This window comes from Neofelis nebulosa, chromosome 11 (genome assembly GCF_028018385.1).
Source record: "Neofelis nebulosa isolate mNeoNeb1 chromosome 11, mNeoNeb1.pri, whole genome shotgun sequence".
Classification (NCBI taxonomy): Eukaryota; Metazoa; Chordata; class Mammalia; order Carnivora; family Felidae; genus Neofelis; species Neofelis nebulosa.
This window is the reverse complement of record NC_080792.1, coordinates 30,941,675-30,955,823: the sequence shown is the minus strand read 5'-3', so window position 1 is coordinate 30,955,823 and position 14,149 is coordinate 30,941,675. Positions and strand designations below refer to the sequence as shown.

At 36.2% G+C, this 14,149-nt stretch overlaps 1 protein-coding gene across 1 annotated transcript in view; it reads right to left on the bottom strand.

The window, feature by feature from the left end:
- The window catches only part of RIT2 (Ras like without CAAX 2), a 382,458-nt gene that overhangs the window by 299,297 nt on the left and 69,012 nt on the right, over positions 1 to 14,149 (bottom strand). Inside the window, exon 2 of the mRNA XM_058692239.1 lies at positions 9,579 to 9,635. Coding sequence (XP_058548222.1) covers positions 9,579 to 9,635 — 57 coding nt within the window. The remainder of the gene's footprint in view (positions 1 to 9,578; positions 9,636 to 14,149) is intronic.

Here is a 14,149-nt window from a genome sequence, read left to right as displayed (position 1 = left end):
TCCAGGAAAGAAATAGGAGGTGGAGATACATATTTTTGAGTTGTAGCATGTAAATAACACCCAAGGCCATGACACTAAAGGAAATCAGCAAGGAAGGATACATAGATAGAGATGATAACAGAACCAAATACTGAGTCTTAGGGTCACTCCAATATCCAGGAGAAGAGAAAGAGCCAGAACCAGTCCAGGAGTCAGAGAAGCTGACACAATAGTTAGCAAAGCTGTGTGGTATCCTGGATGTTAAGTGAAAAAAAAAAGTGGATGAAATCTGAGAGTGGTAGACCATATCAAATCCTGCTGGTAGATCAAAATGGATAGAATGAAAATCAACCATTGGATTAGCCACTACAGAGACAAAGTGACCTTGATAAAAGCACTTTAAGTGGAGTGATAGGATTAAAATCTGGCTAGAATTGATTGAAGAAAGTAAAAGAAGGGGAAGGGGAATTAGAACCTATGTTACAAACAACTCTTTGAGGGGCTTTACAGCAAAGAAAGACAGTGGGAAAATGAGGCAGACACTGGTAGAGAAAAATCCATCAAGAATTTAACATTTTAAAAAATATTTAGGATACCAGAAATAGCACATGTTTTTTAATATGGTGGGAAATGGTCCATAACAGAGAAAATTTGAGCAGGATGCTTCAGCAGAAGAGCAGGATGGGACCTACTGACTGGAAAGTGTGGTACTGGCTTATAAAGGAGCCTGGATAGTTCACCTAAGTAATAACTAAGTACTAAAATTAGTAGGAGCACCAAGTATAGGTAAAGAGAGGTGGATAGCTTTGGAAGATTCTTCTGGATGAGATGCTTTGGAAATTTATTCTTCTGATTGCTTACATTTTTCTCCATAAAGAAATAAGCAAGACCATCGAGTGAGTGTGAGGTTGGGGAAGTTGCTGGTGCTAGAGTGAGAGAGTGAGTAGACAATGACCTGCATGTGTTTGCCAGGCTTAACTCCAAGCCCATTTGAGAGAATACATTTAAAGTGAGACCAGGGAGCACGGTCATGTTCAGCTAACCCAATGCAGTTTCAGAACAGCAAAGCTTTGGGTTTAGCCTAGGTGGCACTTAGCTTACTACATCGTACATGAAAGAGCAAAGTGATCTGAAATTATATGATTATGGAACATAATTTAGGTAAAAAGGAAGAAAAGGACACCAAAGTCAGTCACGCATTCTCTAATTCAACAAGTATTCTGAGCATTCTCTGTAAACCATGCATTGTGCTAGGTGCTATGTGAGATACGGTGAACACAGCAGACATGGTCCCTACCGTCATTAAGCCTGCATCCCACATGGAGAAGCAGACAAAAAAATAACACAGTTTTTGATGTGGAATTTGATAAATGTTATTAAGGAGAAAAGCCATATGTTGATGTTGAGAATAAATCTGTATGTTACACGTGCACATGGCTGTGTGTGGTTTATGTGTTGAGCAGTTAATTCAGGTGCAGTGGTAAAAGAAGACTTGTCTCAGGAGGTGATACACAAACTGACACCTTCAAGGTGAAAAGGAACCTGTTAGGTGAAGAGCAAAGGGAAGGTGTTCATGGTTGACAATGGCATATTGGCAAAAGCCAAAAGGCAAGGAAGAGCTCGCTTATAATATTTAAGGAACTGAGGAAATACTGGTGTGGCTGGAGCATAGCAAACAAGAGGGTATTACAGGATGAGTGGAAAGATCAGGGGCCAGTGTGTAGGCAGAATTCAATTTCTGATCTGATTCTGTACTAATTTCCTTTCTATTTTAACATGTTTGGCTTTCCAGAGTCACTCAATAATGTGATTCTTCAATTTCAGTTTATAAGCCTTGATTTCCTTCAAGAATTCTACTCTGGCACTTATTCTACCTGGTAATAATACACCTCGTTCTCCAAACCTCATGTTATCCCTTCAGTGCTGCTCTGTAGACCATAGCTTTGTGGTTGGCTCACTAGAATAATTGGATACATTAATCTATGCTAATGTATAAATGACTCATAATGATTCTGGGCATTACCTCTCCCATGAGCATTTACATTTTAACACAGGTTTTCTAGTGACACAAAGAAGTGACTCTATTAGTGCACATTTTAGACATTGAACAGGCCATTTCAGTGTGATTCAAACACACTGTTTCTTTAAAATCCTTAGCTTAAGAACTTTGTATTTCACCAGAGATACTGAAAAATGTATACTTAATGTGGTATATCTCTCCTACACTGGTATAATCACACTGATATATTTCATGCTCACACATTGCAGTGCAATCACAATCATTAGACATGATGCTATCCACAGATGACCTGTGTATATTTTTGATGTACTTTGCCACCTATGCAAAGCCTCTGTTTTTTCAAACTTCCCAAATCATTCAGGGAGACTTAAATCTCTATATGACATTTTATTCTTTTCTTGTAGAGTGTGTTACAGTCCTTACCGATTGTTCAGAAAGAATATAAATCTTTCAGATGAGTGTGTTATGCAGTATTCATAGCCAGTAAGTGAAACTGGAGGTCTAAAACACTAAAAGAGGAAAAGCATTCACAGCTGAGTCAATGACAAAAGTATGTGTTCCTTGAAGATAGGATATGTAAGAACAGCTGGAAACCTGTTGGTCATATAAATTTCTGGGCACTATGAAAATTGAATAACTATATGGACAGGTAGACTAATATAGTGATAACTGATTCCTGGTTTGTTAAAGCTATTTTCCTTCTGCAGGAAAAGCAGCACAAAGAAACAATTGGATAGGTCTTTAAGGCCAGTTTCCTGTAACCAGATTATGTGCTGTACATTTTTTAATGACCTCAAGTCATCCTAATGCGACACGGAAAAAAGGACAGTTGGACTCCAAATAAAGAGATATGATCAACTCTTACAGATAATGAAATAAAGTCAGGCAGGGAGGGGCACCTGGATGGCTCAGTCGGTTAAGCGTCCAACTTTGGCTCAGGTCATGATCTCGCGGTTTGTGAGTTCAAGCCCTGTGTTGGGCTCTGTGCTGACAGCTCGGAGCCTGGAGACTGCTTCAGATTCTGTGTCTCTCTCTCTCTCTGCCCCTCCCCTGCTCATGCTCTGTCTCTCTCTGTCTCAAAAATAGACAAAATATTAAAAAAAAAATCAGGCAGGGAAGCTCAGTGAAGAATGTTCCACTGTGCACTCCTACTATTTTGTGCACCATTCATTCCTGTGCCTTGTACAATGCCTGAATCATGGTAGCTACCCAAGAAATATTTGTTAATAAATTAATATTGAATGGAGAAGAAGAAGCAGAAGAAAAGAAAGAGTAAAAAGAGAAAGGATAAGAAATAATAATTGACGTTAGCATAGTCCTTTTAATTTTTAAAGAAATTTTCTTTTGGCAACCATTTTAGGTCAAGAAATAGCTATCAACATACATAGGAAATTTGTACTAAAGACCCTAACACACCTCTGATTAATTATTAGTCTAATTGTTCCCTAGGACTCTAAAGTTAACTGTAGCAAAGTGTAAAATTAATACTTTTCTAGAAATGTGTTTGTTCATCCATTTTTCATTCAGTAAATACTTATTGAGGATCTACTATATGTCTGGCACTCTACCAAGGCCTTGGCAAACACTAGTGAATAGTATATTGCAGTTCCTAACCTTATTGCTCTTTAATTAAACAGATAACTAATTTTAAAAGTTATTTAAGGGGCGCCTGGGTGGCTCAGTTGGTTAAACGTCCGACTTTGGCTCAGGTCATGATCTCATGGTTGGTGGGTTTGAGCCCTGCATCAGGCTCTGTGCTGAAAGCTCAGAGCCCAGAACCTGCTTCAGATTCTGTGTCTCCTTCTCACTCTGCCCCACCCCAACTCATGCTCTGTTTCTCTCTGTCTCAAAAATAAATAAACATAAATTTTTTTAAGTTGTTTAATTAAAGGGGGACCTGGGTGGCTCAGTTGGTTAAGTATCTGACTCTTGATTTCAGCTCAAATCAGGTTCTCACAGTTCATGAGATCAAGCCCCACATTGGGCTCTATGCTGAGAGCACACAGCCTGCTTGGGATTCTCTCTCTCCCTCTCTCTCTGCCCCTCCTGCTCTTTTTCTCTGAAAATAAATAAATAAACATTAAAATTTTTAAATTTTATTTAATTATATATTGATAAATGATATTAACATAATATTCAATGTTCTGAATGAATGTATGAAAGTAGGACATATTTTATTTTGGGTAATCAAAGGGGGCTCTCTTGAGGATGCAATAGTTAAGCTGAAACTTGACCAATGTATGAGTTGCCCAGGCAAAGATGTAAAGTGGAGAGGTAAAGAGCATTCAGGGTTAAAATATATGCATAAATGTTCTAAGGCAAAAAGGGGCTTGGAAGTTGGCTAATCTAAAAAGTGGTAGATGTTTTTGAAGCCCAAAAGGGGGTAGAGTGTGACAAGTGTGTAAGCAACAGTAGCAAACCATGAGAGTCTTTATGCTTAAATTTTTATTTTTCATCCTAATCACGATTGACAATATTGGGGATTGTTAAGAAGAGCAAATTTATGTTTTAAAGATATTTGTGGATTCTGTGTAAAAAGCAACTGGACGAGTTAGTCTAAATTGGAAATGGAAGTAGCTTAGAATAAGAAGGCAGCAGAGGTTATGGAAAGATGGGGATAGGTTCCAGATAGTTTCAGGAGGTAGCAACAACAGACTTTGGTGAGTGATTAATATAGGACAAGTTGAGACAGGTATCAGGGATTCCTGTTGGGCTTTGGCGTGAGATCCGGGTGGATAAAGGGGCTTACCATGATGAATAATCCTGAAGGAAGTCTACTAAGCATCATCAGTTATTAGTTAAAGTTGGGGCATGTTTAGTTTTATCTGCCTTGGAGCTATCTAAATGTACAAAGTTAAGTGGTCTGTCAATAATATTTATTTTCATCTCAGGTAAGAGTACAAGACTTCAGATATTTATTTATTTATTTATTTATTTTTTTGGGACAGAGAGAGACAGAGCATGAACGGGGGAGGGGCAGAGAGAGAGGGAGACACAGAATCGGAAACAGGCTCCAGGCTCCGAGCCATCAGCCCAGAGCCTGATGCGGGGCTCGAACTCACAGACCGCGAGATCGTGACCTGGCTGAAGTCGGACGCTTAACCGACTGCGCCACCCAGGCGCCCCAAGACTTCAGATATTTAAACCTTTAGTCAATCCTATAAGACCTTTGAAGACCTGATCCCTGACAAATCTTTACCTCCCTCCTGCCACTCTGCACATTATGTCATTTATTTCATCTTCAGGACTTCTGGTTCCAGAAATGCCCCATCTCAGTCACATGCTGTATTTTTTTGTTTTGGTGGCAGTATTGTTTGTTCTTCTGGGAATGTCTATTCTTCCTTCCTCTTCACTTGCCTAATTCCTATGCACCCTTCAAAACTCAGTACAGAAAACATTTGCTCTACACGTATTCTGTACCCCTTCTAGTTGGGTGAGATGTTCCTATATTGTCCTTCTTCTGCACCTTGTGTTTTTCTCTTTCATAAACTCATTGATGATCTTGTTTGCTGATTTATCTTCTCCACCTAATTGGGAGTGTTTTGAAAGCACAGGTTGTGTTTTTATCTCTATGTATAGAGTGTGTAACATCATACCTGACACCTAATATGTACTAAATAGATATATAAGTTTTACATATATTTACAGGGGCACCTGGGTGGCTCCTGTAAACAGGCTTGCAGAGAAAGGAGGCTAAAACAATAGTCTTTGAGGACAGGGAGAGATAATTATGAATATGACTTGATCAAAGTTATGACATTCCATAATGAAGAGTGAACACAAATCCTTCATGGTTCAGAGTTTTCCATCCAATGTTATATGGAGAGCAATCTTTTTGATACTACATCTTTTTCCATCTGCATAATTTGCCAAGCAAAGTTACCTATTTTTCTATGCTCACGTTTGCCTTCATTTGATTATGAATAAAAGCATGAACAGAAACAATTCTCAACATATAAAGACATTAATAAACAGTAATTTGGACTAAATATACAGTCCACAAATGAGAACCTGATATTTACATTGTTGGATTGGAGGAAAGTAACACCATATCATATTTCAGAAAAAAACAACAACTTGATATCTAATGGATAATAAATTAAAATTACATGCAATAACATTTTTAATTTTGAGCAAGTTACAATAAAATTTAAAGGACATAGCAAAACAAACTGTTCTAGGTCATTCTCTCAAATATCTCAAGCCTTTGAGAAATCCAGACTTCTCTGAAAAGTCTCCTCAAAGGGTTTGAATTCTAGAATGTATAGCAGGAATGTCTTGGTTTTTAAAACACATCAGAAACTGTGATCCTAATCACAGTGAATACAACTTTAAGAGGGGGTCACTGAATTTTCTCTCCATTCTTTCAAAATCCTTCAGCACTTTGCTTCTTTCTTATAGTAATAACTGACTTCATAGATGGCTTAAATATCTGTGTATTTGTCTTAATTTCTATTGTTGAGTTGAAAAGTCCTTGAGGGCTTGAACTGTGCTATATTAAACTTTTATTTCTAGAGGACCAGCAGATTGCTTGGCAAAGAGTAGGCATTTAAATTTTTTGCTAATTTAATTGTAAGCAATAGTTATCTCTAATGACTTATTGCTAATTAAAAATAGCATGTGTATTTATTACAAAGGGTTGAACATCAAGGCTTTGGTCAAAATATTTCTTCTTATTATTCCATAATTATTTTACTATGGGAAAATCAAACTGTACTTAATGCCTAATGCTTAGAGATACTCATTTTAAAGATTAAATTAAAGCTTCAATTTCTCCACATTTGGCACCTAATTAAATTAAATTAAATTAAGAAACTTAATTTAATTTTTGAGAGGTCTTCTTATGAAAGAATAGAATCAATACCTTTCAATATCCCTTTCATAGTATCTTCAGTGGATTTGCAGATGCTAGACCCACTGGTTACTGACATTGAAAATGTTCAGTTAATAAGGAAAGCAATTACTCCTTCGGCTAGATCATTGGTACCAGATAATATCCTTCATTCTTGTCAGTAATAAAGGAAACCTAAACTTTCAGAATTGATGTAGATTTGAGAGAAAAATAATTTTAAGATAAATATAAGGGAGAGAATAAAATTATGCAAATCTTTCAAACATTTCAGAGAAAAATTCTCCAAAAACCTCAGTCAGTAGGATGACAAACAGATCTGCACAGAATGGAAAAGGTATTCATTTCCTACATAAATTGTGAAATAAGTATCCTTGATAGGCATATTCTTCTCTAATTTGTATGATTTTCAAAATGCACTAATACAAATTTCCTCTTGAGGGGTTATTAAGTCAGCCAGCCTGAGTTATAGTTATGTAGCTTGAGCAGATGAAAGGTGAATTATTGGCACCTTTACCTTCTTCAAACAGGATACCAATGGAAAATTATTAACCAATATTTTCATTAGAGAAGACAGGAAATGAAATGATGGGAAAATTGAATTGATAGTAATAAAATGCTCTGTGTCTCCACTTTCAAAATTCTTCCTCTAAAGCTATTTTATTTATAGCCAGATAAAGGTATGATTTTAGATGTCTGTTAATACATAATGTCCAGTTATCTTAATTTCAAATGATGGATGTACTTCATAGAAATCTAAAGAAATCATCATCATCTTCTCATTTCTTCCCCTTGAAGGACCATTTATAATTTATTCACACATATTGCCCTAATCAAGCCATTAGATGAAAGGCTGGTGAGCAAAGGTAGCTTTTGCAAATACCAATGCATATAAAGCTTAAACAATGATGAAAAGTAATGAACAACAGAGTGAATTTGTGATTTAATAAATGATATACTGTACTGTTGGATTTTCCAACAAGATAAAAGATTCAGAGCTTTTGCCTAGAGATTTCTCCTCTTCTGTAATTCATAGTGTGTTAGGCAAAGTCACCAGCATTCCAGAATCAAGATGTTTGGAAAATGGATTTAGAGGATTGCTTCTAAAACTTTACAAAGTGATTACTGTCTCTTCAGAAACAAAACTCAACTCCTTGAGGAAGTATTTTCTGATTAATGATGTATAAATTTCCTGCACTGAAATCTTACTAATCAGTTCAACTGATGAAGTCTTGCTGAATTGTAGAACATTTAAAAACAAGTACATTTTATTCATTTCCGTAGTAGTATTTAGGCAAATGTCCTATATCCTATCACATATAGGATAACATTTAAAAAAAAAAATTTTTTTTAACGTTTATTTATTTTTGAGACAGAGAGAGACAGAGCATGAACAGGGGAGGGGCAGAGAGAGAGGGAGACACAGAATCTGAAACAGGCTCCAGGCTCTGAGATGTCAGCACAGAGCCCGACACGGGGCTCGAACTCACGGACTGTGAGATCATGACCTGAGCCGAAGTCGGACGCTTAACCGACCAAGCCACCCAGGCGCCCCAGGATAACATTTTTTTAAACACAGTAGGACCTTGAATTGAAATTGCCTGATGAGCAAAATAGGAATTAGAGGATCATACCCATTGGAAGTGAGGATAGGTGATAATCAGACAAAGGGAAGAAAGAGGATAAGTGATGAGATGTGTAGTCCAGGCAACCTGGCAACCATGAGGGGTCCAGAACTATGTGTTTTCCTCTCCCATGAATTAACACTTTGATGTGTTTTCAGTGCTAGTGTATTAGTGCCATTAGCACTATGGTAGACTCTGGGAATTTTCAACTGATCCTTTAGAGTAAGCTCTTTGCAGGAGTAAAGCAGTTTTAAAGACATCTTTTCTGTTCTGATTGAGGGAGAAAACTTGTTCCCAATTACAATCTTCTTACACTTAGTATGATAAAAAAAAATGAAAAATGGACAGGAAAAATGAAACATGGCTGGATTTTTGGCTCTAACAATATTTTGATTCTTTGGGTCTCAGTTTCCCCACTTACAAGATGAGAATGGTGAATAAAATTATATCTATACCTAAAGTATTTTCCAAATGAACAATTAACATGGTTAAGTAATTGTGCAATTCAAGATCTAGACACTGATAAAGTAGGCGAATGACCACATAAGCATACAGTAACATCACTTATCTTATCCAAAGCAGAGCTTTTCAAATGCAGGTAGATATCTGTTAGTGGATTCTGAAATCAACTTAATGTACTCCAGCCATCATTTATCAGGATAAAGACAGAGAACAAACTGAGGGTTGCTTGAAGGGAGGCAGGTGGGGGGAAGGACTACATGAGTGATGGGCATTAAGAAGGGCATTTGTTTGAATGAGTGCTGTATGTAAGTGCATATTGTATGTAAGTGATGAATCACTGAGTTCCACTCCAGAAACCAATACTACACTGTATGTTAACTAACCTGAATTTAAATAAATTAATTAAAAAGAAAAAAAACAGAATAGAATGGAAAATACAAGAGTACATATCAATAAGTAAGGACAAATATCGTTTCTCAAAGTCTGTATTGTGGGACCTTAAGTATTCTGTATTTATGTGTATGTGTACTGGGTCAAAGTGTAAAACATATTTCTTATTGTCTATAGACATCAACAATATTTGTCAGCCACTTATATAGTGTCTCTCTATTTGGGGTAAAGGAGAAAAGAGGCTTATACTCACCAATAGTGGGGTCATGATAATCAGGAAACTGATGACTAATAAACTGCATTGTCATTGCTGAAAAAAAATAAATGCAATTTAATAAAAACTCACCAGCTCATCAATAAATTATTCACCAATGTAGTTCATCAGTCTTTTTTTATTTAATAAAATTTTATTTTCCAAAAATATCAGTCTTTTAATAAGATCTAGTCAGTGACTTATTTCTCTGAGTGACCGAGTGAGTGACTAGTTTAATTATGCAACATGAACCACCAAATGATAGGGCAAGTTCTAGAGGAGAAAAAATGTGTCTAAAGGGAAAATAATGCCAGAAACTTCTCTCTGGAATAAATATGTCTAAATTGTAAGTGTATTTTAATGAAAAATTGCCTTGTGGTAAAAACAAGAAGGATATTGACATAACGAGAATATAAAGTAGCTGTAAGGGCCTTTTTGGCTTGCTGTGGTGTAACAGTTGGTATTAGTTGGGAAGCTCTTTTCATTGCAGGTCTGGTGTGTGCTCTGGGACTTATCTTCCTAATTGTTAAAATAAGGAGATAATCTCTGAAGTCTCTATTAGTTATAAAGGTACATGATTGTATGAATTTTTATCCTTAGCCAGCTTTTTAATTAAAATTATTTGTCACTTTTATTTTGCCTAATCCATGCTATTTAGGCCCTTTTATTAATTTTCATTACTTTCTGGGGTATTTCCTCCAAATTCTCCACATTCTTTTCAAATCAATAATTTTATAAAATATTTATAATCTTTCTATTATAGCTTCTTCATGTAAATTTTCATTATTAGTAGACAAATGCAATGCTGAAGTAAAGCAACAAACTTGGAAAAAGAATTAGTATATAGTTATCTTCCTTTTCTCTTCTGTGTTCTCTCTTAGTCTGTGTTTGTGTGTGCATGTGCGTGTGTGTGTGTGTGCATGTGTGTGTGTGTGTGTGTGTGTTTGCGCGTGTGACAAAGACTCTCTCCTTGATCAAACTTTAGTTAGCCTCCCCTGAGTCTTCCTCTCAAGGAAACCCTGACCTAGGTTCCTGTCCCTGCTAGACCAGCATAGCTCAGTGATAGCAAGAAAGCTGCTAAATCATGTTGGTGAGAACGTCCCACCCTTGATACCGAATCCCCCTGGCCTGCCTTCAGCAAGAATCCTTTTAGGTCTATTTGGCAAAAATTCCCCTATTTCTGATATCTCCTGTTAATAATTTTCCACCAATGCTTGTCCCCACTCCTTGCCTATAAATTCTCATTTTCCTTTGTATTTACAATTGAGTCCAGTTTTTTAATGAGTTCTCTTTTCCCCTTCTGCAATAGTTCCTGAATAAAATCTATTTTTACCATTTTACTGTCCAGCTCTGGTTTCCTTTAACAATGTGTTCATGCTTCAGCAAATGTTTGGAACAGGAAAGACAGTTAAATTCAACAAACTTGTATAAGACATTAGTCTAAACTCAGTTTGAAATGCAAAGAAACAGAACCTGACCCAGTGAAAAAGAATTTCTGTTTACACTTTAATAGTGTTTACTTCCTGTCTTTGAATTGACAAAGGAAGTCTCCATATGAAAATATTACTCAATTTGACAGTTTAGGGCAAATTTTTGAAATGCAAATGAACATTTCTTACAGATAGCTTTAGGACTTAGGATATTTCAAGTAAACAAACTGAAAGCAACATGTTTATTAAGTAGATATCAGGGGGAATTTGGAAAACATTTTCATGACTTTTAAAAAGAGCAGTCTCCTCTATCTATTACCACCTGTTTGTTTATTCCCAGCTAGAGCACAAAGGTCAGAGGCCTGGCCTACCAGTGAACACTTGGCTTGGCTAGTCAATCAACTAAATTTCAAAGATAGTTCAGACTTGTTAAAGTTAGAACTAAAATGAGGAGATTCTCACTCCACTCTACTCAAAGCAGAGATATACAACTCTATACAATGTGACAAGAGCATCATCCATCTTATGATAATTATTTAGACTAAAATCTTGAAAAATGCCTTTGGATATATTCCCTTTCATATCCTCCATCTAGTCTCCATGAATTTTTATTTTATTTCCAAAATATCTGTCCAGTATGTCTTCTTTCTGATATTACTCTAGTTCAAAATCTTACATCTTAAATCCCTATCGCCATAGACTTAAAATTGACTCTCGTAGCTATTTTATTTATCTTCCATTAAACCTTCCACAAAGACACCGGAGTCATTTTTTAAAAATAATCCTGCTACTCATATGTCAGCAATTGCTAAGATAAAAACCATGCTAGCATATGTGGTCCTTCATGTGCCCATCATACCTCTTTAGGCTTGACTTCCAGTACTGCCCAAACAGCTTCTCCATGTTCTCAGACTTATGGAAGAAAGGATTTTCCACCTATGAGGATGCCTTTGTCCTATGGCATAGCATGGCCTTCACCTTCTCCCTCATTTTTATATCATACTAACAAAGATTCTACTTGACTAAACCTTCATCAGGCTCCTCTGAACCCTCCTCTAAACCAGGCTGTGACCTTCAGGCTTCCATGCTCATCTCTGCTTTGCCAAGTTTTAGCAAGAATCCTACTAAGTCATTTTAGAGGGAATTCTCCACACTTGATATCTGGTCACCCTTAGTAACTGATCAAATTCCTCATCCTCCATGATTACTTTGGCCTACCTTCAGCAAGAATCCTATTAAGTTTATTTAACCAGAATCCTCCTTACCCTCTTAGTGATTTTCCATCCACTGACCCCCAACTCACTCCTTGGCTATACATTCCCACTTGTCCTTCCTGTATTCAGAATTGAGCCCAGTTCTGTACTGAGGGAAGCCTTTTTCCCCTATTGTAATAGTTCCTGAATGAAATCCATCTTTACCACTTTACTGTCCAGCTCTGCTTTTCTTTGACAATGTTAATATCTCCACTCAAATGTCATACCACTCAATCAACACATTTAAACTCTTCATTGACCAGGTACCAATACATGATAGCCATGGAAGTTCCTAAGAAGCATTAGAAAGCACTGTGTATACTTAGGGGCTAAGTTAATTTCTATACACCTAGGAAAGAATTTTGAAGGTGAAGTTTGGAACAACTGTAAGGAAGAATATGTAAGCATTTTAAGAACTGATAGATAGGGGCGCCTGGGTGGCGCAGTCGGTTAAGCGTCCGACTTCAGCCAGGTCACGATCTCGCGGTCCGTGAGTTCGAGCCCCGCGTCAGGCTCTGGGCTGATGGCTCGGAGCCTGGAGCCTGTTTCCGATTCTGTGTCTCCCTCTCTCTCTGCCCCTCCCCCGTTCATGCTCTGTCTCTCTCTGTCCCAAAAATAAATAAAAAAAAAAAAAACGTTGAAAAAAAAAAAAAAATTTAAAAAAAAAAAAAAAAAAAAAAAAAAAAAGAACTGATAGATATATTAGATACTAGACTTGAGATTCACAAAGCCAGTGTCAGAAATAAATGAATCAGTCAAAGATTTACCTTTTACACTTATTTATAAGAATACCTAGCATATATTTAGATGATGGAGTTTGTGCTTTAATGGAAACCTGCTGCTTATTGTATAATTGAAAAAGCCCTTCAATTCTCAAATCCTCTGACCTACCACTGAGACAGAACCAAAGAAGAGAGAGCCAGCTGAGCTTTGTTCCAGAACTTCAAAAGATAATTTTAGAAAGATTGATTTGTAAAAGTTTCTTTTGTGTTTTACAAAGTGGATGCCTGATGGGATATCTAAGAGCCATTTCCCTTTGTGGAGATAATATGTAAAACAAACAATTTTTGAAAAATCTCTCCTAAATACATGTCAGATTCAATGTTGAAATAAGTAATCTGCTAAATATCTATCAATTGTCCTGGGACCTAAATTTTATTTATTTTATGATACACAGGTTTACATCCTCAAAATCAGGGGATTCTATTTTCTTTTGCCATACAGTCATTCTGTCAGAAACTCAAAAATAGCCCCTCCTTTTTCTTTCGAGATTTATTGTATTGCCTTTATAATATCTTAATACATTGTTTTTCAAGTATCTAATGAAAATGAAGGTCTATGTCTTCTTCCCAAAGTATACATTCCTATAAACATATGTATACAATATTAAGAGATATGTGGGGACCATTAGGTCCTAAGTAAAAACACTTGTCCTAGCAAATACCCACATAGGTCAGAAATCAGTCTTTTTCTTAAAAAGAAGCCATCCATAAAAACTATGATTTAACTTTCCTCTATTTATTCCGTGGATATTTATCTGTTCTACTGGGGACAGTTTTAGGAAACTGTATTATCCTAAGAACTTACCCATCTAGGTTTTCAGTCTTTTCAGAGAAATGTGCCTTGTGATGTTTTAAATTTTGATTGTATCTTTAGCTATTTCCTTCTCATAATTTTTTGTTTGCTTAAATTAGTTACTAGTTTGTCTATTTTGTTGATTTTTTCAAAGACTTTTAATTTTTATTTCATAATGATTACTATTATTAATAATATTATCCACTGACTTTCTTTTATTTCCTTTACTGCTTTTTCTTTATTATTTTCCTGGTTGTACTTCTCTGGTTTACTTTTTTGTTAACTTAGTTCATTTATTTTTATCATTTTAATT